This window comes from Maniola jurtina, chromosome 16 (genome assembly GCF_905333055.1).
Source record: "Maniola jurtina chromosome 16, ilManJurt1.1, whole genome shotgun sequence".
NCBI classification, from domain to species: Eukaryota; Metazoa; Arthropoda; class Insecta; order Lepidoptera; family Nymphalidae; genus Maniola; species Maniola jurtina.
The window spans coordinates 2,334,096-2,356,480 of NC_060044.1; the positions used below are offsets into that span (position 1 = coordinate 2,334,096).

The 22,385-nt window shown below is 38.8% G+C and overlaps 3 protein-coding genes across 4 annotated transcripts; 1 reads left to right on the forward strand and 2 right to left on the reverse strand.

The window, feature by feature from the left end:
• Window positions 1–749: 749 nt before the first annotated feature.
• Window positions 750–4,781, reverse strand: LOC123873336. Its single transcript, XM_045918147.1, has 4 exons — window positions 4,590–4,781; window positions 3,321–3,482; window positions 1,908–2,037; window positions 750–1,138 (listed from the first exon to the last, which is right to left on the reverse strand). Exons 1-4 carry the CDS (start codon window positions 4,710–4,712, stop codon window positions 750–752), a joined length of 804 nt encoding a protein of 267 aa, XP_045774103.1. The 5' UTR covers window positions 4,713–4,781.
• LOC123873332 (signal recognition particle receptor subunit alpha homolog) lies at window positions 3,106–17,466 on the reverse strand. 2 transcript variants are annotated; one of them, XR_006797663.1, is made up of 13 exons: window positions 17,241–17,466; window positions 16,808–17,060; window positions 16,324–16,440; window positions 15,466–15,598; window positions 15,062–15,221; window positions 14,246–14,378; window positions 13,242–13,384; window positions 12,517–12,672; window positions 11,854–12,040; window positions 11,017–11,153; window positions 9,272–10,752; window positions 5,517–5,522; window positions 3,106–3,116 (listed from the first exon to the last, which is right to left on the reverse strand). XR_006797663.1 is itself a non-coding variant. In XM_045918143.1 (11 exons), the coding sequence occupies exons 1-11, from the start codon at window positions 17,355–17,357 to the stop codon at window positions 10,459–10,461; spliced, it is 1,830 nt and encodes a 609-aa protein (XP_045774099.1). In that variant the 5' UTR covers window positions 17,358–17,466; the 3' UTR covers window positions 6,906–10,458. The 2 variants fall into 2 exon arrangements, 1 of the variants encoding a protein (XP_045774099.1); XM_045918143.1 differs by lacking the exons at window positions 3,106–3,116; window positions 5,517–5,522 and having other exon boundaries at window positions 6,906–10,752.
• A 239-nt stretch (window positions 17,467–17,705) lies between these two features.
• On the forward strand, window positions 17,706–21,407 carry LOC123872941 (26S proteasome non-ATPase regulatory subunit 1). The gene is made up of 2 exons (XM_045917546.1): window positions 17,706–18,362; window positions 18,718–21,407. The coding sequence occupies exons 1-2, from the start codon at window positions 17,843–17,845 to the stop codon at window positions 21,198–21,200; spliced, it is 3,003 nt and encodes a 1,000-aa protein (XP_045773502.1). The 5' UTR covers window positions 17,706–17,842; the 3' UTR covers window positions 21,201–21,407.
• The last annotated feature ends 978 nt before the right edge of the window (window positions 21,408–22,385 follow it).

Consider the following 22,385-nt stretch of genomic DNA (forward strand, 5'->3'; position numbering starts at 1 on the left):
TAAATGTTATTACTCGTATTGAATGTTGGTTGTATGGATGTTATAGTAAAAAGATGTTGGATGTCAATTAAATATTTTTTCTACATAATATTTGTTTGTATTATTTTACGCGGTTTTTGTAATAAAACTTCCTTAGGACGGTTACGCACCCATCCGATCCGAATCCGTAAAATACGTTCCGAAGTAGTCATAGAACTAATTGCACGGTAGCTTACGCACTAGGATCCGACTTCCGTCATCCGTGAGGATATCTCGGATGTGCCTCGGATTCAAATCGGACATAATATTATGACGTAGATATGTCAAAGAAGTCTACTGAATATCTTTGATTTAGATCAGAGATCAGATTAGTGCGTACCTAAGTAATATCCGAATTAGGTCCGAGGTTTTTATATCCGTATTCCGATATTTAAAAAAAACTCGGATTCGGATCGGATGAGTGCGTCTTTGAATGAATGACATACTCTTATTAAGGGGGATCGCCAGAATTTTTCACTTTATAAAGGGTCGCGTTTCCAAGAAGGTTGAAAAAACTGCATTAAACAAAGACTTTGTTTCTGTCTTGGAATGGCATGAACAGCCCCGCCGATCTTAAAAGTACTGTCAACTGACCCTGTAAAATTCCTCATTCCAGAACGTCAAACGACTGGGTCTGAATACATTAAAAGTTCAAGTAATTATTTATATTTTTAATTAAATTTACATTTTCTTTAAATTAATATTGTATCTATTACGTAAAAAACAATAGCTTAATGTACCGATTGCTCTTCCTTGGGGCATTCATTCACAGTTTCCAATTTCGCCTGTGTCTCGTCAACCTTCTCACTTGTTTTTGATTCTTCGCCAACTTTATCATCCCGTTTTGATTCTGCGCCAGTTTTATCATTCTTCTCTGATTGTTCAACAATTTTATCATCTTTTTTCGGTGCTTCATCTATAACTCCAATTTTTACGCCTTTTTCATGTTCGCTCGTGTTTGCGATCGGCAGGATTTCTATAACCTTAACCTTTTTGTCGTCTTCATGAGAGACCGTGGCCACAGAGTAAAGTACCACATGGCCGTTCTTGTCTAAACTCTGGCGCTCTTTGATCTCTACTATTGCACTTCTTACTAGAATGATGACGTAACAGTTGAACACTGAAAAATACAAATAGGTTTTTTGAATACCTCCCTGGTGCAGTGGTGAGCACTGGTCTTATTAGTGGGAGGTCCCGGATTCCATTCCCGGCACGGAAATTTGGAATTTTATAATTTTCTCTTGTTTGGTCTGGTGGAAGGTTTCAGCTGTGGCTAGTTACCACTCTACCGGCAAAGCCATGCCGCCAAGCGATTAAACTTTCCGGTACGGCAACGTACCAGAACGCCATATCCCTATTAATAGAGACCATAGGGGTATGGGTTTAATATAAACTGCCACACCCCTTCCAGGTTAGCCCGCTTCAATCTGCATCATCACTCACCCACCCGGTGAGATTGCAGTCAAGGGTTAACTTGTATCTGAATTAAAAATAATGGTACATACGGTACACTTCCTAGAACGAGGTTTTAAGCCATAGTTCACCACGCTGACCTACGAATTGGCAGACTGCACACACTTTTGAGAACATTATGGTGAACTTGGGCATGCAGGTTTCCTCACAATATTTTTCTTCACCGTTAAAATCGATTCAATGTATTTCTGTGACTGGATGGTGATATTAAAGACAGAAAAACTTAAAATGATGCTAGGAAAAACATATTTAACTAATATTCCCCCTTCAACTAAGTGTAAAGTTTGTACTAGGAGTTGGTACGACAATATTGCAACGAGTGGGGTTTGAACCGCCGACCTTTCGGAGTTCCATCCGCTCCTTTAACTGTTGAGCTATTGAGGCTTAGAACTTGATGCTAGGAAAAATAATATTACCTATATTGCTTATAATGATTATCTTGGTGAGCAGGGACACCTTCGCGATGACCATGGAATACATCAGCACCGACGTCACCACGGTCGCCATCAAGAAGTATATGTACACGCGGAGCAGTACGATATCGTTCTTTGAAACAAACATTTAGTATGGTTAACATCACCAATCAGGTAAAAAAACCAGCCAAGTGCGAGTCAGACTCGCGCACTGAGGGTTCCGTACGTATTTTTTCCAACATTTTGCACGATAAATCAAAAATATAAAATATCTGTTTTAAGATGTACCTACCGGTAAAGCCCTTTCATATATGATACCCCACTTGGTATAGTTATCTTACTTTGGAAAATTGAATACATTTTAATTTTTTTTTAATGATGTAACCCCAAATTCTCGGTTTTCGGATTTATTTCTTTACTTGTGCTATTAGACCTACCTACCTGCCAAATTTTATATTCTAGGACAACGGGAAGTACCCTATAGGTTTCTTGACAGACAGACAACATAGTGATCCTATGAGGGTTCCGTTTTTCCTTTTGAGGTACGGAACCCTAAAAACGCTAACTACCTGAGACCTTGACCCTATTACGCATGTGCAAACTGCAAGGTCAGAATTCTTTTTGCTGACGCCATAATATGACCCTCACCACCTGGATGCCTGGTGTACTTCGACCGCCCGTTGTACCAGATCTTTTTTCCACGCACATGCAAACCGTGGAACCAACTTGCTTCGGCGGCGTTCCCACTAGATTACAACATGGGGTTATTCAAGGGGCGGACCAACGAATTCCTGAAAGGCCGGTAACGCAATGGTGCTCCAAATGTTCATGGGCGGCGGCGTTTGCTCGCTATTTTGAATTTTAAAAAATACTTATATTATTTTACACTTATGAAGTGTGAACTTAATAAAATAACCTAGAGGATTGGAGCTAACTCCCAACTTGATCTCTTGGGACCATCCTCCTTGATGGAAGCCAGTGGTCTGATTTGGCAAACCGCTCAGATGAGACTTTCCGACTTAAATCAAGTAAAACATACATGTTGAATGGAACCAAGTAAAAGATAGGTAAGTAGGTGTTTAGGTAGGTACGCTGCCGGGATTCGAACCCGCAACGCAGGGTCACGCGAGTACAGTGGCGTGCAGCTCATAGAGGTATAAAAGTACTGCCTACCCTGGTTGTAATAAATCAACACTTATTTTCTACTGTCACCTGCCAGAAAATAAGTTCATACGTTAATGCTTACCCTGGTTTTAAACCTTGTGAACGCCACTGCGCGAGTAACATGCTACTTGGATGTTCTGTTTTGGTTTTGTCTTGTTTAACGTTTTCATTCTTATTTTGCAGTGAGAACATCCTGTCCGTGTTTAGCATGTTAACCTTTTAACTATCAGGTCGTTTAAGGACCTTACTTACTCTGTACATAGCACATAACAGAACGGCGCTAAAGGCGAGCTCGCAGGCGTAGGCGACCACGCCCAGCGGCGCGGACACCTGCTCCTCTTCCAGCAGCGAGTCCTGCACCTCCATGAGCGGAGGCGTGATGCCGCCATCCGCGGTGCCGATCAGGGACAGTACCTAAAGGAACAGAAATAATAGCAGATGTCTCTGTGTGAAAAAAGCGGCCAAGTGCGAGTCAGACTTTGCGCTGAGGGTTCCGTACTCGGGTATTTTTTCCGATATTTTGCACGATAAATCAAAAACTATTATTCATAAAAATAAATAAAAATCTGTTTTAAGATGTACCGGTAAAGCCCTTTCATATGATACCCCACTTGGTATACCTAGTTAGTTATCTTTGAAAATCGAAACATTTTTTTTTATGATGTAGGTACCTAACCACAAATTCGCGGTTTTCATGATTTATTCCTGTATTTGTGTTATAAGACCTACCTATCTGCCAAATTTCATGATTCTAGGACAAGGGAAGTACCCTATAGGTTTCTTGACAGACAGACACGGTAATATGGCCGGCGCACATATGGCGGAGCGCTGCACAGAGCATTTTTCACAGTCAAAATATTATCGACATTATCCTCATTGAAATAATATCTAAAATCAATTATGCATCCGTGCGGTACTCGCGCATCCGTGCGCAGTCCCGCGCGTGCTCGCGCATTATCTGGTAGAAATTCACGCGATTCCGCGATTGTGCTCCGCCATATGTGCGCCGGCCCTTAGACTCCGAGTTGCTAATCAATTTGGTTCTCTTACGCGTCCGAAAGTTACAGAGCAACTAGGCGAACTACTAAAACATTTAACGCATCGCTGTGAGCCTTATACCTAAGTGGAAATCCAGGATTCGATTCCCGGATAGATCAGTTTGGAAAGTGACTTCTATCTCTATCTAGACTATATTTAGGTAAGTACTTGAATAGAGTAAGGACCGGCGCACATATGGCGGAGCGCAGCGCAGAGCATGCCCGCGCAGTTTTCTAATCGCGTGACACATTACGAGAATTTCTACCAGAGAATGCGCGAGCACGCGCGGGACTGCGCGAGTATCCGCACGGATGCACAATTGATTTTATTTAGATATTATTTCAATGAGGACAATGTCGATAACATTTTGACTGTGAAAAATGCTTGCGCTGCGCTCCGCCATATGTGTGCCGGCACTAAGCGGCTCTAGCCTGGAAAAAGTTACTGTACTTGTAAAAAGGTTGGTACGTGGTAAATACTTACCGCTATAAAAAGGTTAAAATATCCAACAATAAGCAATCCTATCCGTATAGGCGCGAAGCAGCAACATGTGTCCAACTTGAAGTGAGCGATCGCGGATTTCGCGTACTTGTATGCTTTATCCATATCGCCTCACTACCTTCCCTTCCCTGGCAGTTGTTACCGCGAAATGTCCCAAAATAACCGCTCAAACTATTTCACCTACCTGATAAATTAGGAAGCGCTAATCAAAAAGGTTAACGGGGCTCTCTCCGTCACTTACTCCATACAATCGTAGTTCCAATTTCATTCGAATATTAAGCAACCAAAGTCCATGAAATATTGCAGACGTATTCTAGAAACTAATATCTGTGCCTGTGGTGTTTTAGATTTTTCTAAAAATATGTAGTTTTAAAATTACAGGGGCTCAAAGATTTGTATGTGAATTTTTAAGACCGCGTAACTTTGAAACCGAATATTTTAACAGAAATCTGGAAAACCACAGGCATAGATAATAGTTTCTAGAATATGTCTGCAAAATTTCGTGGACTTTGGTTGCTTAATATTCAAATGAAATTGGGACTACGTTTGTATGTAGCAAGTGACGGAGAGACCCCTCTTAATTGTATTTTATTAGGCGCCCGTAATAATGACATTGTGCTATCCGCATAACGATAGTAACAATTTTAACTAGTTGAACCGCTCCGGCTTCGCACGGGGAGCCTAACTATTCCTTAAAAGAAAAAATACAATAGGTATGAATGTGTTATTAGAATCTACTTCCTTCTTCGTGAAATGTCCTAAATGACACTAAAACACATAATTGAATTGAATACAGAACTTTAAGTACCTTTATTGAAATCGAACCTGTTACACGTGTGAAGTCCGCCGCACTTTACCAGCGTGGTGGATTATGGCCTAAACCTTTTCAGAGGAGACCCCCCTATATACATCCTACTCTATGGGAGACCCGAGCTAGGAGTGGGCCGAGCAACGATGGGCTGAGATGACCATTACAACTACTGTTGCTATCTTCCTCTGAAAGAAGTAATTAGTGTAACGCTTTCTCTGTTCCGTAATCCCATACAAATAATAGAGACAAAAATCTCAGTGAACGCTAACCTTTTTGAGTCACCAACCAACCACAAAAGAAACTGTTTTCTAACAAAATTTCGAATGTTTTTGAATGAACATGTTGATGACTGAAAATGGTTACGCCCACTGAGATTTTTGTCTCTATCATTTGTAAGGGATTACAGAACAGAGAGAGCGCTATATTAACTCCGTAACTTCCGTAGGTAGAGTATAATAGTTATACATTATTTTTAACCCCCGACCCAAAAAGAGGGGTGTTATAAGTTTGACGTGTGTATCTGTGTGTCTGTGTATCTGTGTATCTGTCTGTGGCATTGTAGCGCCTAAACGAATGAACCGATTTTAATTTAGTTTTTTTTGTTTGAAAGGTGGCTTGATCGAGAGTGTTCTTAGCTATAATCTAAAAAAATTGGTTCAACCGTTTAAGAGTTATCAGCTCTTTTCTAGTTTTCTTGTAGAAAAGAAGGTTAGATAACAGTTAGGTTCATAATATTATGTCAATAGAGAAATGTCAAGCTGTCAAGATGGACGTTGCCTAAATACATAATTATTTATTTGAAAATGATGTTTTGGAAAACTCAAATACTTTGGATCGTCGGGGGTGTTATAAATTTTTAATTTACACTTGTATAACACTAGCTTACTATGCCTGGCGTGCATTGCAATATGACTCACGCACCACCTATTGTTCATTGATGGTACCTTGTCAGAAACGTTCCCGCAAGTGCCAACAATTTTTTTTTTTAAGAATAATAGCAGACGCCCGCGACTTCGTCCGCGTAGATTTAGGTTTTTCGAAATCCCGTGGGAACTCGTTGGTTTTCTGGGATAAAAAGTAGCCTATGTGCTAATCCAGGATATTATCTATCTCCATTCCGAACTTCAGCCAAATCCGTCCTACTGGACGGATTTGGCTGAAAAACTACTGTTTTTGCGTGAAGGAGTAACAAACATACAAACTTTCACCTTTATAATATTAGTGTGATTAGCCATGTTAAATGACTAATATCCTCCTTTCCTCTCCAACTAAGCGTCAGGCTTGTGCTAGGAGTAGGTACGACAATAGTGCAACGGGCGGGGTTTGAACCGTCGACCTTTCGGTTTTCAGTCCACTCCTTTACCGGTCGAGCTATTGAGGCTCATTTCACAGTTTTAACTAATTGGATGAACGACCGAACGAACACATAAACATTAATTTTTACATATTATGATGGAGGTGATGGTGTATTGAAATAAAAATCACAATTAAATAATCGTATTCAATATAATATTTATTTAATTTTACCAGGTACAAGGCCATGGCTATTATTAAATTGGATAAAGTGACAAAAATTGTCCTAATAACATTTTCAATATTATTTTTGCATAATAGTTAAGAAACAAGTAAAATGTCATTTATTTAGACTTTAATCGCATTTTGGAATCATTTTACTTTCTTATCTCATAATATAATAATTCAAAAACACGATTTAAATCTGAATATACATTTATATTGAAATTATTTCTTTTTGCCTCAAAAATTAGTAAAACGAAAAAAAAAATACAATGGGTAACCTTATTAAGGCGAATACTAAAAGAACCGCAACGATTTGTATGGAAACATAATCATAATAAAAATAATTATTTTTGTACACCATTTAAGGTCAATCTATTTAGTTCGTTCATAATAAATAACTCATTTAGGGCATAAGTTTTCTTATAAATAATATATAAGGTACCAAATATTGTAAAAATAAATAAATTGGGTTCTAAAACCAATTCTGGGGATATTTCTACGATGCGGTTCGTTAGTGTGTATAGTGCATTATACATTTTGAGAACGCTCTCGCCATATTTGATCCGCCATATTTGCTCTATGTGTCAACTGTCATGTCAAAAATACTGTATACACTTAGATTAAGGTGATACAAGCCGGTACTTTCTTCATACAAACGTAGGAAGGTGATCACTACATTATTTGTTATTGTACCTACGCTCAAAACTAAGTATTATATCGATTTGTCTCGTCATTATCTAGTTTGTTGATCTATAAAACATTGAAAAAAATACTGATGTTGAAGTTATGAGCCTCGAGAGATTGCTATTTTCTCACTAACTTTATGACAACTTTGTGCGTAAATAGATAAGATCAGAAGTATGAAAATTCCAAAACCAATTAAAATTAGACATACCTAGTTGATATATTTATTGTTTGAAATAACTTTTAATAGCAGACATAAATTTAGTAGTTTTTTCTCAAAAATACTTTTATCAAACGACTGTTTAATCCTTTTCGCGCACTTGATTTCGGTGACAATTATCGTGCCTCTCACCCAAAACATTCGACTCCACGCGGATGGTGGAGGTAAGGGCCAGCCGGCGCATCTTTATGCCGGGGATCTCTTTCTCACACAATGTTAGGTGAAATAGCAAACAGATTACCCGCGTGCGCCGGTATTTTCAACCGAACGTACTGCATTCCCTTAAGGACTAAATCATACTTTTGACAGTTGACATACCTGTAGAACAAAAAATATGGCGACTGTGTTCTCAAAATGTAGGCACCGTACAGTCCTTAATAAGGCAGAGTGAAATAATTACAAATTTGCTAAAATATAACCTATTCGTTATGATTTCGATATCGTGGGGCAAGGCACTGTAAAATTAATTCTATGCATTCGCTATATTGTATATTTTCGCTATGTTTTGGGTCCTTTTTCATTTGAACAGCACCTTTTTTGCAGAATATAAATTATTTTAAGGCGAAATTTTATAGCAATTGCAACCTTTTAGTGTAGGTCTTTTGAAATAAATATATTGTGATCATTCGCCTTAACTAGTCTAAGACATAACTTTTAAGTTTCAGAAAAATTGGATATTTAGAGTTAGTCGTGATATAGTTGAAATATATGCTAAGATTTGAGTAAAACTAGTAGGTAAAACTACCAAATAATTAATATAGGTATTAAAACTTAATTCCCATACCGTTCACCAAAACAAAATAAAGCCCGCTCTTCACTCACATCGCGTCAGCCCACGACGAACTAACGAAACAATATGCTTTCATGAGTGGCGACCTTTTTTATTACGTGATAATACTTGCATTTAAACGACAATCTTACTTTTAATGTTGCATTGTCATCCAGTTCCAACCTATATTTAAAATTTCAAACCTCTAGTACGTCGGGAAATTAGTTTAAAATCGATTGTAAAAATTGTGCCTATCTAGCAAGAAACAGTTAGTGCTTGCTTGGGAACTTGGCTTTATTGCTTGGTTGGGGAGGTAAGCGGTGCTTAGCTTGTAAATGCATGTTTGACCATACAGATTTTATCTGTTGGCGGATTATAGCAATTTTTAACTGTTTCTTGCTAAACATGAACTTCCGCAAAGTAACGCCTGATTCTATCCAATATTGTGCCTATCTGACAAATAAATAGACCGATAAGAAAGCGAGTTAGTAAAAACGTGTCAAGAAAGCAATGATAAGATCTAGGTTGGAACTCGCTTGCCTAGAAGATGCCTTTACACTTTTTTTTTAAAAAGATACCAACGTATTGAGAACCTCCAAAAGAGTTATCTAATCTAATGGGTTTTGTTGTCTGCGCTTCAGGGACAATCGGTCACGGACCACATTCGCACCGTTGCAGGCTATCGCGGCGCAAGTGAAGAGCGGGCATAACAAAATAAAGACTTTCATCGCTTTTATACATATAAAAATCTACTTAAATCTAGTTAGAATGTTGGTAATTTTATGATTTAAATGGGAATAATATAAGTACATAATTGCGTATATACAAAAAAAAACTCGATAGGATAAAATATAATCTGTGACCACTCTGAGTATATTTTCATATTATCTTTTGTAGTATTCTTTAATTCAGTTAGATAGAGACGGCAGTATTTTATTTTAAAAAAAGTAATTATTTATTAATACAGAAATATTTAATAATAATTCTTTATGACAAAACGTAAGAGTTATAAAAAATAACTTTAGGCAGGAAGCTCAAGACGGTGGCCGTCTTTAAGGTTGACAAAGTTGTTAAATTTAAGAGTTGACAAATTGACAAGATCGTCTAGCTTTAAGGTTGACAAGGTTAAAAAAAATTGTGTTGATAACTTTTTTAATTTGTACCAGAAAGTTGTGATAACTTGACAAGGTTATCAAAGTTTAGGCATGACAATTAGACAAGGTTGTATAACTTTAAGGTTGATAAGGTTGACAAAATTTAAGGCTGTTAACTTGGCAAGGTTATGTAATTTTAAGGATTGACAACATGACAAGGAAAGTCTAACTTTAGGCTTGAAGGGCTGACCAAAATTTAGAGTTGACCACTTGACAAGGATATCTAATTTTATGGTTAACAACTACACAAAGTTGTCAAAGTTAGGGTCGGCAACTAAACAACAAGCGGATAAGGTGGTCAAACTACTTCATCAAAGCGTGGACGACAGCGTTAGCATTGAGAGCCTTAAGGTCGGTGTACGTCTGTCCGGTGCCGACGAACACGATGGGCTGCCCAGTGATGTAGGTCATGGATATGGCGGCGCCGACCTTGTCGTCGAAGATGTCGAACTTGCTGAGTGTGATTTGTGAACGCCTGGTTGAATCTGACGAGTTCGTCGACTGTCTCGTCTTTATTAATGTGATTAAATAGATACGGTTTAGATACGGGTTGATGACTTGACAAGGTCGACAAAATTCAGGGTTGACAACAGTTCACAACTTGACAAGGTTATCTAACTTTAGGGTTGACAACTAAACAGAGCTGTCAAAATTTAGGGTTGGTAACTAAACAATAGCTGGATAAGGTGGTCAAACTACTTCATCAAAGCGTGGACGACAGCGTTAGCATTGAGAGCCTTAAGGTCGGTGTAGGTCTGTCCGGTGCCAACGAACACGATGGGCTGCCCAGTGATGTAGGTCATAGATATGGCGGCGCCGACCTTGTCATCAATGGTGTCGAACTTGGTGAGCACTATGCCGTCGATGACGTGAGGGTTGGTTGATGAGCTGTGGTCGGCGAGCGCCTGGTTGAACTTGACCAGCTGGTCCACCGCCTCATTGCCTACGAGAGCCTCGCCGACGAAGAGGACGAGGTCGGGGTCATTAACCTAGAAAAAAAATGTTACCTTTACTTTTAGGCACTTGTCCGACCGCCGACGACTGTTGAAAAACCAGTTGAGATAAAAGCTAGAAACGAGATGGCCAACAACGGAAAGCGAAAGTGAAAGTGGAACAGTTTTGTCACTGAGTGATTTTTTTTTTGATACCTTCAATAGGGACAGAGTTCTCATCAAGTGTTACCAAATAAATGAAAAATAGGACTTTTAATCTTTGAGACTATAGAAGGTTTACTTCAATAATTATATGTATACCTTGATCAGTTTGGCCAGAGCTCGCATGAGTGGCTCATTGTCCTGCATACGGCCCGCCGTATCGATCAGCACCACGTCGATGTTGGCGTCGGCTGCGAACTTGATGGCTTCCATCGCTATTCCAGCCGCGTCTTTGCCTGCAATTAACAAACCATCACACTAATATTATAAAGGCGAAAGTTTGTATGTGTGTGTGTGTGTGTGTGTGTGTGTGTGTGTGTGTGTGTGTGTGTGTGTGTGTGTGTGCGTGTGTGTGTGTGTGTGTGTGTGTGTGTGTATGTTTGTTACTCCTTCACGCAAAAACTACTGGACGGATTGGGCTGAAATTTAGAATGGATATAGATTATACTCTGGATTAGCACATAGGCCACTTTTTATCCCGGAAAATCAGAGAGTTCCCACGGGATTTCGAAAAACCTAAATCCACGCGGGCGAAGTCGCGGGCATCGGCTAGTTTAAAATAAACGTCCTCTCGACCGAATTTCAGCTCGGAATTTCGCTTTCAGAACGGCAGCCAATCTTCGAAACTTCAAGCAGAAAAACGGGCTTTGATCTTTAATATTTCACTCATTGTAAAAGATATTAAAGAGTTACAAACACAGATTTTCTTGTAATTTGTCCTAAAACAATTTGGTGTCCCTAACTTATAGACCTGTTATACAAAGCACACACCATATTTCTTTTCATAGAGATGCATCGTCTTAGGATGCATGGTGTTATCTTACTAATTTTTAAAGATATTAAAGAGCTAAAAACATAGATTTTCTTGGAATTTTTCATGAAGCATTTTTATACCTTTTACTAATATCGATGGTTAGACTCATAAGAAGTACTCACCATATCCCTTCTCGTAGAGATGCACCATCTTAGGATGCATGGCGTCGAGTCTCCTCACGTGGGTGCGCAACTGCTCAACAGCGCCCGCTCGGAACGTATCGCAGGCGGCAATCAGAACTGATAGCTTGTTCTCGATGAGCCAGAAGCAGATCTTTGCCAGGTTGGTGGATTTGCCCACGCCGTTCACCTGTAGATAAATGAAATAAATAAGTATATTTAATACTATATAATATCATATGTACTACTACTACATACATAGTGGAGATTGAAAGAGTTCCTATGAAATTTTTAAATAACCTTAAATCACGTGAACTCGTCATCTATACTACTTCGTTTTCAGTTGTCGTCATCATCTATACGTTATCATCTATTTATTAGTACAGAGATAGCTTGCATCTCGGATAAGAATATAGGCTACTTTAACCCTGAAAAATCAAAGATTTCCCCCAAGGGATTTTCATCTAAATCCACGCGAAAGACGTCGCGGGCATCAACTAGTTTTAATTATGAACGGAACTAACACTTAGAAGGATGGCGGCCTCAAAACATTTTGTATGGCTGCCATTTTCGGCGAAAATGACGTCTGAAGGTTACTTCTGTTCGAAGAAAGATATAAGTTACCCTCAACTCGCACCTAATAAGTTGTACTTCAAAACAACTGACCCCACAAAAAGCCATGACGAAAGGCCGCGACTGCGACTTGGCGTGCAAGCAGTCGCGCAAGATGTCCACGCGACGCTTCGGAGACAGGATCTGAACCAACGCCTCCGTCAGAGTCGCCTTCACTGTCTTGGCTACGCTGTCGAATGTGCCCAACACCTAAACACAAGGTAGGCAACGTTAAAAGTTTAAAAACCGACCAAGTAAGGTTGAAATGTATAGAGAGCTCAGTGCACTTTGACTTTGCTTAGACTTAATTTTCAGTTAAAACGAGACAGATTTATCGCAGCGATATAACGCTGTCTCGTTCTAACAATGACTTAAGTCTGAGCAAAGTCAAAGAGCGTTCTATAGATCTCACTCTAAGAGTTGGACGAAAAAGTAACGGCGAAAATATAAACTCTCTTTATCCTAAAATCCCATTTTAATCTTTGTCCCAATTTAGAAATTCTTTAAGGACCCAGTTTAAGAAATTAGCTCTAGTATCGGCTAATTTGTGAGTTACAGTCGATACTAGAGCTATTTTTTTAAACTGCACCATTTCAAGTAAAGATTTTTATATAAACCTGTGAGGATGATACTGCCATTGGCGCAATTAGAGTGCAAATTGAGAAGAATAAGTTTACAAATTGCGAAAAACCTAAAAAAACTAAATTTGAATTTCGCGGGCAGGCCCGTCGCTTCAACCTGAAGTAAATCAGTTCATTTCATTGAATACAATTAATTACCTTTCCATCGAGTTTGGAAGCAACCGAGTCACACAACTTGTTAGCAATGTCAGCCGCGACGTTCTTGCCGATGAGGTGGTCGCGCAACTTGTCCAGCACTGGACGCATGGACTCTTCTGACAGGGCCTTCGACCCCACCAGACCTGAAAAACATATTTTCTTCAAGAATCTAGTCATCGTAGTCATCATTCACACTTTCACACTAATAACATAACGGCGAAAGTTTGTGTGTATGTGTGTGTGTGTATGTTTGTTACTCCTTGACGCAAAAACCACAGGACGGATTTGGCTGAAATTCGGAATGGACATAGATAATATCCTGGATTAGCAAATAGGCTACTTTTTATCCCAGAAAATCAAAGAGTTCCCACGAGATTTCTAAAAACCTAATTCCACGCGGACGAAGTCGCGGGCATCAGCTAGTCTGTATATATAAAAAGAAAAGACTGACTGACTGATCAATCAACCTCAACTCAAACTACTGGACTGACTGAGCTGAAATTTGGCATGCAGATAGCTATTATGACGTAGACACCCGCAAAGAAAGGATTTTTGAAAATTCAATTCCTAAAGGCGTTTGGAATTTGTGTAGTCCACGCGGACGGAGTGTCGTGGGCATAAGCTAGTCATATAATATGGTGGCTATATGGCAATGATTTTAAATGTGTTTTTTTTCTTTTTAGTTCGTTTTTGGCCAGGAAGTTGATTTTTTAATTACGGGTTGCTTCATTCCTCAAACTAGCACAGGGTGTAATTAAAACTTAGACAAAAATGAAGACAGGCGATAAGTATGGAAGCTCACTGATAACATACCATGAAAAAAAATTTTTTAAACTTGTATTTTTAAATACAAATAATAATATGACTGACGCTAGAGGTCAACGTTGCGTAGATAGGTACCACAGGGTCAATATCGCGTTATAGGCGGGGCATTGACCCCGAGTTTGCCATAAAATAAGTTTTATGGCATTCAATCACCAGTTACATTGATCTGAGGCCCTTACCTTTGAAGATGTTGAATATGCCGCCGCTTTTCTTGGGGCTGGGCTGTTGCTGCTCCTCTTCCTCCTCCTCGCTGCTGCTCTCATCTGACTCCACCTCCAAGTCGCGGATGGCGCCCTTCATTGTGCCCAACAACTGTCATACAATATTAAACATAAGTAAGAACAGTCACAACCAGTCACTTCATCATCACCATCATATCACATATACTTTTATATCTTGTACGATGGTACGGAACCATTCGTGTACGAGTCCGACTCGCACTTGACCGATTTTTTAATTCTCAAAAGAAAAAAGAATCCTTTCTTCTTTTAAGAATTAAAAAATAGGTTTCTGTCTTTGTTGTCTGTCTGTCTGTCGTGTCTGGCAAGACCTGTCAAGGGAATTGAAACCTATAGGTAGGTTACTTTTTATTGATCTAGAATCTGGAAAGGCAGTTAACAATGTCCTATGGAAAAATCTGAATTGAAACAGTGAACTAGTGGTAACATCACAAAAAATGTTCACAATCAAATAATGTGTTTACTAAATCACATCACAGATGGCGCAGTCTGGCATTAACTTACAGTAATGTACAGCTGTTGGAGCGAAAATATTATTTGGGGTTGAGATTTCTTATATGATTATGCGGAACCCTTAGTGTGCTAATCCAGCCTCTTTTAATTTCATAATTTCACCTTTTGTATGCATCTGCATCATTGAATACTGCGCCAACTATGTGACTTTTTTTAAATCTTTTATTTATAGGCTTTTACATTTCTGTATGTCAGCCTTGTTTTATTCCTGAAACAGTATTGTTAAGCTAAATGTGGCGTTACCTCCTTATATTCAGGCTGCACCTCTTCATAATTCGCAGCATCCTTATCTGTGGTGTACTCTAGAGTGGGCAGGTCGCGCGAGTTGCCGCCCAGTTCCCACACACGGGGCTTCTTCACACGCTCAGTGACTGTAGGGGTTTTGGGACTTTTGGGGGGTTTCCTGCAAATCCATACTTAGTTTTACTAGTAGTTCGCCCCAAATATCCACAGACTATACGGATACACATTATTTAATTAAGCGTATTTCAAAATAAACATAATTTTACTATATTTATTGTTTTACGGCATAGAATTAATGGTGAGATAAATCTTAGTTTTAGATCTAGCACTGCAAATAGAATAGTAGTACATATGTCTGGAGAATCACGCGACGTAAGAAGGGGTTCTTCTATGCAATGACTTACTTGGTCTCTTTCTTAGTCTTGTTAGCGAGTTTCTGCGCGAGCTTGGCGCGATTGGCGGCGATGACGTCATCCTCCGGCTCGGGCGACTCCTCCACCACACCATTAGGCACTATCTTGGTTTCTACTATTTTTACTGAAAATAACATACATTTTATCTGCCTGGTACATGGAAAGGATGGAAAACGTGATAGTCGTTAAAACCCCAAGGTAAAGGAAAGCCCAGCTATGGCAGACTACCCTACTAGATGGACAGAAAACATCAAACAAATCAAAGGTTGCTGCTGGATGTTGGCGGCTTAAGATTGTGACAACTGGAAGTCTCTACAAGAGACCTACTTCTACCTATGTCTAGCAGTGGATATTATAAAAAAAGTAAAGTAAAATATTCTTTATTGTACACCAACAAGACATAGTAATATATAAATAACATAATAGATATACTGGTTGATGATGAGATGTAAAGGCAGTAATACGAGGTACTCCATAAGGTAAACCCTGTGCGTGCTGGCTCTTATACTACAGGATATAAGTGTGTATTAAAATTACAAAATAAATAAAAATGTAAATTATAAAATTACTTAATGTTTTTTTTTAATATACGATTTTGAACTCAAATATCTCAGAAAGTTTATCACTTACAACATTTTATCAGTGAACACTTTTTGATTGTAATCACTTAGTTTATCGCTTGACATGTTTTATCAAACACGACGCCAAAAAAAGGCTTTTTCAAAATGACAGACTTGTAGGTAATAGGTATGTCAACTTGGTTCAGTGTCCTTTATCAGCTTAAACTCTTATGGCTTACTTAAAAGCCATTAAAAACAAAATAAGCATAATATAAAAATAAGTATTTACCAGATTTCTTACTCTTCTCTTCACCTTTACGCTCTATCATAGATGCAACAGTCTTTTTGGACTTCTGTGAGTCTTCGAAGGTACGCATTTGCTTTGGAATTTTAGCTTGTGACTTTGCTGAAACATGAAACCTCAGATTAGCAGTTATACTTAAGTACATCTTAAACAACTCTCTGTAAAAAACCACAATGCACTCAGTGAACCAAATGACAGGTATTTAAACTTTTGGAATTTTACACATTTCATTACGCTTTTCATTACAGCACCACCTTTATATATTTGTGATCCACCAATATTACTTTGGTAACTTAATGGTATGTCAATATTAAAACATCATGAAATTCTGTGAACTTCCACTATTCTGATCCCTGGTTATATTTGTACTAATTATTTTATTGCTTTGTTTATTGCTGTACTTCACTTTAATGAATGTTTCAGAAGAGCAATCTATGAGAATAATTGATGAAAATAGGTAGGTACTTACCCCATAGCTCACACTGTTTGAGTATATTATCAAAGGAAGTCTTGAAGTCAAAGTCCATGATATACTTGCCACCTTGCAATTCATTCTTATACTTGTCTCTAAACTCCAAGTGCACATCATTTAAGAATTTATCAACATAGGATAATTGTAGGATACGTTGATATGCCACGACGAAAACCAGTTCAAATTCATTGTCGAGCTTATATTGAAGGCTCAACGCGTTATGACTAAAGTTATTGTTACCAGAACGTTCCTAGAAATTAAAAAATCACTCTTTTAGCTAACGTGAAAGTTTAATGAAATCTTATTTGTCAAACACGAAAGTTAAGTTTTAATAGTTGGTTTGTAATATTCAATGAATAATGAAGATGTGAGTCAACATTTTGTTAATGTAATTAAAACATGAAAATCTGCAGAATGGCAATGAACTTACTTGTAAGATAACATTTCGAATCAAAGCGTTGACCGAGGGTGAAAATATTTCACTCGTGCTCTGAAAACACCACAACACAATACCTCCTTTACTGAAGATGCTGAATAGGTCCAACATTTTGTGGAATTATGTTAAAATTGATTTACAACACGATTTTAAGCAGCTGTTTCTAAAAACTACGTTTCGCTGCGATGTCGATTGTCGTGTTTTTGACAGATAAATAACAACTCACTGAAAGAAGACGTCACAAATCACAACCACAAACAGCGTTCTAAAACAATAATTTATTTATTACTTATAATTTTATTATTTCAATTGTGCTTTATAAAGGTAATCATTTAATAGCTCAGCCTCATACAGTGAAAATTAATACACAAATCAATTAATAATCAAAATAGGTACATATAGTTCAAGTTTAGGATTGGAACATGATTTGAAGTTTATTGATATCTTATTAGTCTGTGATTTAGTTTGTCTCTGGTGCGAAAACAAATTTGATAATTCATCGCATTTGTGAACTCATATTTTTTATAATTCGATATCTTGGAAAGCTAAAGTGAAACAAAGTAAAATCTAAAGAAAAGTTAAAAAAAAAAACTAAAATGAACATAACATCAGCTGCAGGGATAATATCCCTGCTGGACGAGCCGATGCACGAAGTGAAAGAGTTCGCACTAAAGAGGTTGGACAACATCGTTGATGAATTTTGGCCCGAGATATCGGAATCTATTGAGAAAATAGAAATTTTGCACGAAGACAAGGTATTTTCTCAGCACCAGCTCGCTGCATTAGTGGCTAGCAAGGTTTATTACCATTTAGGAGCATTTGAAGACTCCCTGACTTATGCGTTGGGAGCTGGCAATTTGTTCGACGTTAATGCAAGAAATGAGTATGTGGACACGACGATTGCTAAGGCTATCGACTTCTACACGCAGAAGAGGAAGGCTCTATTCATTGATGGTGCGGCGGAGCCCATAGATCCGAGATTGGAAGCCATTGTCAACCGGATGTTCCAGCGATGTTTAGAAGATGGTCAGTACAGGCAAGCGCTGGGTCTGGCTTTGGAGACGCGCCGGATGGACATCTTCGAGGAGTCTATCATGAAATCTGATGATGTAGCAGGTTTGTATTCCTTTGTTTGTCATAATATTATGTAAATTATGACCTCCTATAGGCAAAATGTTAAGATTACTCATAACCTTATACAATCTAAAATACACCCAACATCAACTAGAAATAATATTATTGGTTGACGATATGGTATTGTTTTAAATTTTATTTTGTAAATCTTTCAAATTATACATCCAAACTTCACTGTATGGAAGTTGGAACCCTCTGCATGCATGTTCAACTTGCACTGGTTCAGTTATTTAAATTTTTCTGTTTCCCTTTATTTCATATGAGCTTTTGTACTGTCCTGTAACATTTTTTAAATGCTCATTGCAAATGAATGCTCAATGCATTTTATCTTTGACAGGTATGCTTCAGTATGCCTTTACGGTGGCAATGAGTCTTCTCCAGAACAGAGGATTCCGCAGCACAGTCCTTCGCTCTCTAGTGGGATTATACAGAAGTTTAACAACCCCAGACTATGTCAACATGTGCCAGTGTCTCATTTTCCTAGAAGATCCCCTTTCAGTAGCCGAAATCCTTGATAAACTTACCCATGGTCCTCAAGAGTCTGTCCTCATGGCATATCAAATAGCTTTTGACTTGTATGATTCAGCCACACAGCAATTCCTAGGGAGGGTCCTCCAAGCTCTTAGAATAACTGCTCCAATACCCAGTGCCCTTGGTGGAAAACCACAACCACAAGGTGGACCCTTCCCAGAGTCCTCCATGGAAGTGGACCAACCACCTACAGAAGAAGCCAAGAAACCTGAACGAGATATAGACAGCCTCAATGATGAAGAAAAAGAACATCAAAGGAGAGTAGAGAAACTAATTTCCATATTAGGTGGTGATGTATCTATAGGTTTACAATTACAATTTTTAATTCGGTCAAATCATGCAGATATGCTTATCTTGAAAAACACTAAAGATGCCATCAGGGTCTCAATTTGCCACACGGCTACAGTTATAGCTAATGCATTCATGCATGCAGGGACGACAAGTGATCAGTTTTTGAGGGATAATTTAGAGTGGTTGGCAAGAGCTACAAACTGGGCTAAACTTACTGTGACAGCGTCGTTAGGAGTAATTCACAGAGGTCATGAAAATGAATCCTTAGCTCTGATGCAGTCTTATTTGCCTAAAGAAGCCGGGCCATCGTCAGGGTATTCTGAAGGAGGAGGTCTGTATGCTTTGGGTTTAATCCATGCAAATCACGGGGCCAATATCATTGACTATCTTTTAACTCAATTAAAAGATGCTCAGAATGAAATGGTTCGCCACGGAGGGTGTCTTGGTCTGGGCCTGGCTGCCATGGGTTCCCACAGACAGGATGTTTATGAACAACTCAAGTTTAACCTGTATCAAGATGATGCAGTGACTGGTGAAGCTGCAGGTATAGCTATGGGAATGGTTATGTTGGGCTCCCGACATGCTGCAGCCATTGAAGATATGGTTGCATATGCCCAAGAAACTCAGCATGAGAAAATTCTCAGGGGATTAGCTGTGGGCATTTCCTTCACGATGTATGGACGGCTTGAGGAAGCTGATGCGCTAGTTCAACAACTGTTGAGAGACAAGGATCCCTTGCTGCGCCGGGCTGGGTGCTACACCATCGCCACTGCGTATTGTGGAACTGGAAACAATGATTCCATTCGTACTTTGCTCCATGTCGCCGTTTCTGACGTCAATGATGACGTCCGTCGTGCCGCTGTTACGGCTCTCGGTTTCTTATTGTTCAGAACACCTGAACAATGCCCGTCTGTTGTTTCACTCCTAGCCGAATCCTATAATCCTCACGTCCGTTATGGCGCTGCTATGGCTTTAGGTATCGCCTGCGCAGGCACCGGGAACCGGGAAGCCATTGGTCTTTTAGAACCTATGGTCAAATTCGATCCCGTTAACTTCGTCAGACAAGGAGCACTGATCGCGTCAGCCATGATCTTAATTCAGCAAACTGAAGCTCTTTGCCCCAAAGTCACATATTTCCGACAACTCTACGCCCAAGTTATTTCCAACAAACATGAAGATGTCATGGCCAAATTCGGCGCCATACTCGCCCAAGGGATTATTGACGCAGGCGGTCGTAATGTTACTGTTTCTCTTCAAAACAGAACTGGTCACATGAATATGTTAGCTGTAGTTGGCATGTTGGTATTCACTCAGTACTGGTACTGGTTCCCACTCGCTCACTGCCTCTCGCTGGCTTTCACGCCGACCTGTTTGATTGCCCTCAATTCTGACTTGAAAATGCCTCAGCTGGAACTTAAGTCGAACTCGAAACCATCGCTCTATGCTTACCCAGCACCGCTGGAAGAAAAGAAACGCGAAGAGAGGGAGAGAGTAACTACCGCTGTACTGAGTATTGCCGCAGCGAGGGCACGCAGGCGAGCGCATACAACTGAGGGATCTACCAGCAGTAGTGTGACATCCTCTACAACTTCAAAAATGGATGTGGACGAAGAGGAAAAGAAACCATCCAAATCACCCAATCCCAGTATCACAGTTCACGCCAAATCTGACAAGGACGCTGGAACATCTAAAGATGCAAAGAAGGAAGAGAAAGAGGGAGAGGAAAAAGAGAGCAAGGAAAAGAAGGAGCCCGAACCGAACTTTGAAATACTCAGCAATCCCGCCAGGGTTATGCGCCAGCAGCTGAAGACCTTGTCTGTTGTTGAAGGTTCTGGATACACCCCATTGAAGGATGTTACTATTGGAGGCATTGTTATGTTGAACCACTCTGGTGATGACGAACAAGTCCTTGTGGAACCAGTAGCAGCTTTTGGTCCAAAAACAGAGGAAGAAAAGGAACCTGAGCCTCCTGAAGCTTTTGAGTACTTAGATGAATAGAAATAAAAATAAAGCCTCGGGCTAATTACTTTAATGCTTAAAATATTACTTATGTAGAACAGAATTATTACTATTATTGTGAATCACTAAAATGTATTGAACTGCAGTCAGCATTACTGTAATTAACTATGGAAGTACCTACACGAATCACTAACTGCAAATGAAAAATCATTTTTCTCTTGAAAATAAATGATTTTAATAATAAAAGAGTTTCTTTTTAAATCTAAATATTTTACTTTCTTTTCCTATAGTAATTACCTTTTATTTAAATTTACTACTGCTAACAGTGCTAAGGCTAACCATAACATAATAAATAATTATTATTATTATTGTTGAATGGATAAAGGAAGAACGCTTGTCCTTTTATCTTATTTAAAAATAATTACTTTTTGCAAGTCATTGATTTCCAGGGTTCCGTACCCGAATAGCGCCAACGGGACCCTACTAAGCGGGCTATATCTCGTGAACCGTACCTAATGGTAGATTTGAAATTTTTCACAGAATGTATATTTCTAATTTTCTATTGCGGCTACAAAGACAAATAAGTAATAACAGATAAAACTTATGTTGTATGTATAATGTACCTATTTATATTTCACAATGTGATATGAATATGAAATAAAGTTTGATTTAATATAAAAAAAATTGGCATTTATTTTTTATCGATTTTCAACTCTGACTCCAGGGACTTTTTTGGGGCTCCGTCCGTACCTAAAGGATACCTACATACAAGAAAAGGAGCCGTAAAAAAAATTATCATACTAGCATGTTTAGAGCTTATTGAGTAGTTACAAATATATTTTTATTTATTTTTTTATCTAAAAAAATAAGGAAATGAGGGGTCATAGGTACATTGATGGGGGTCATCAAATTAATTGTTAGTTTTAGACCATTTTTATGACAGGGGCTATCTCAAAAACTAAACTAGTTAACTACTAGGGAATATGAAATTTCGGTGTATTAAGTAGCATATTATACTGTATTTAAACAACAAATGCCTACTGAAAACGATTTATAAAATAGCTAATATTTTTCTAGCTCGGCAAAGAAATAATTATTTCATACACCCAAAATATGACATTCATAATTATGTACGGAACCCTTAAAGGGCGAGTCCCGACTCGCACCTGACCCGTTTGGCGACTTTTTGAAGGCGTCATAGACAAACGGTACATTAAAGAGTTG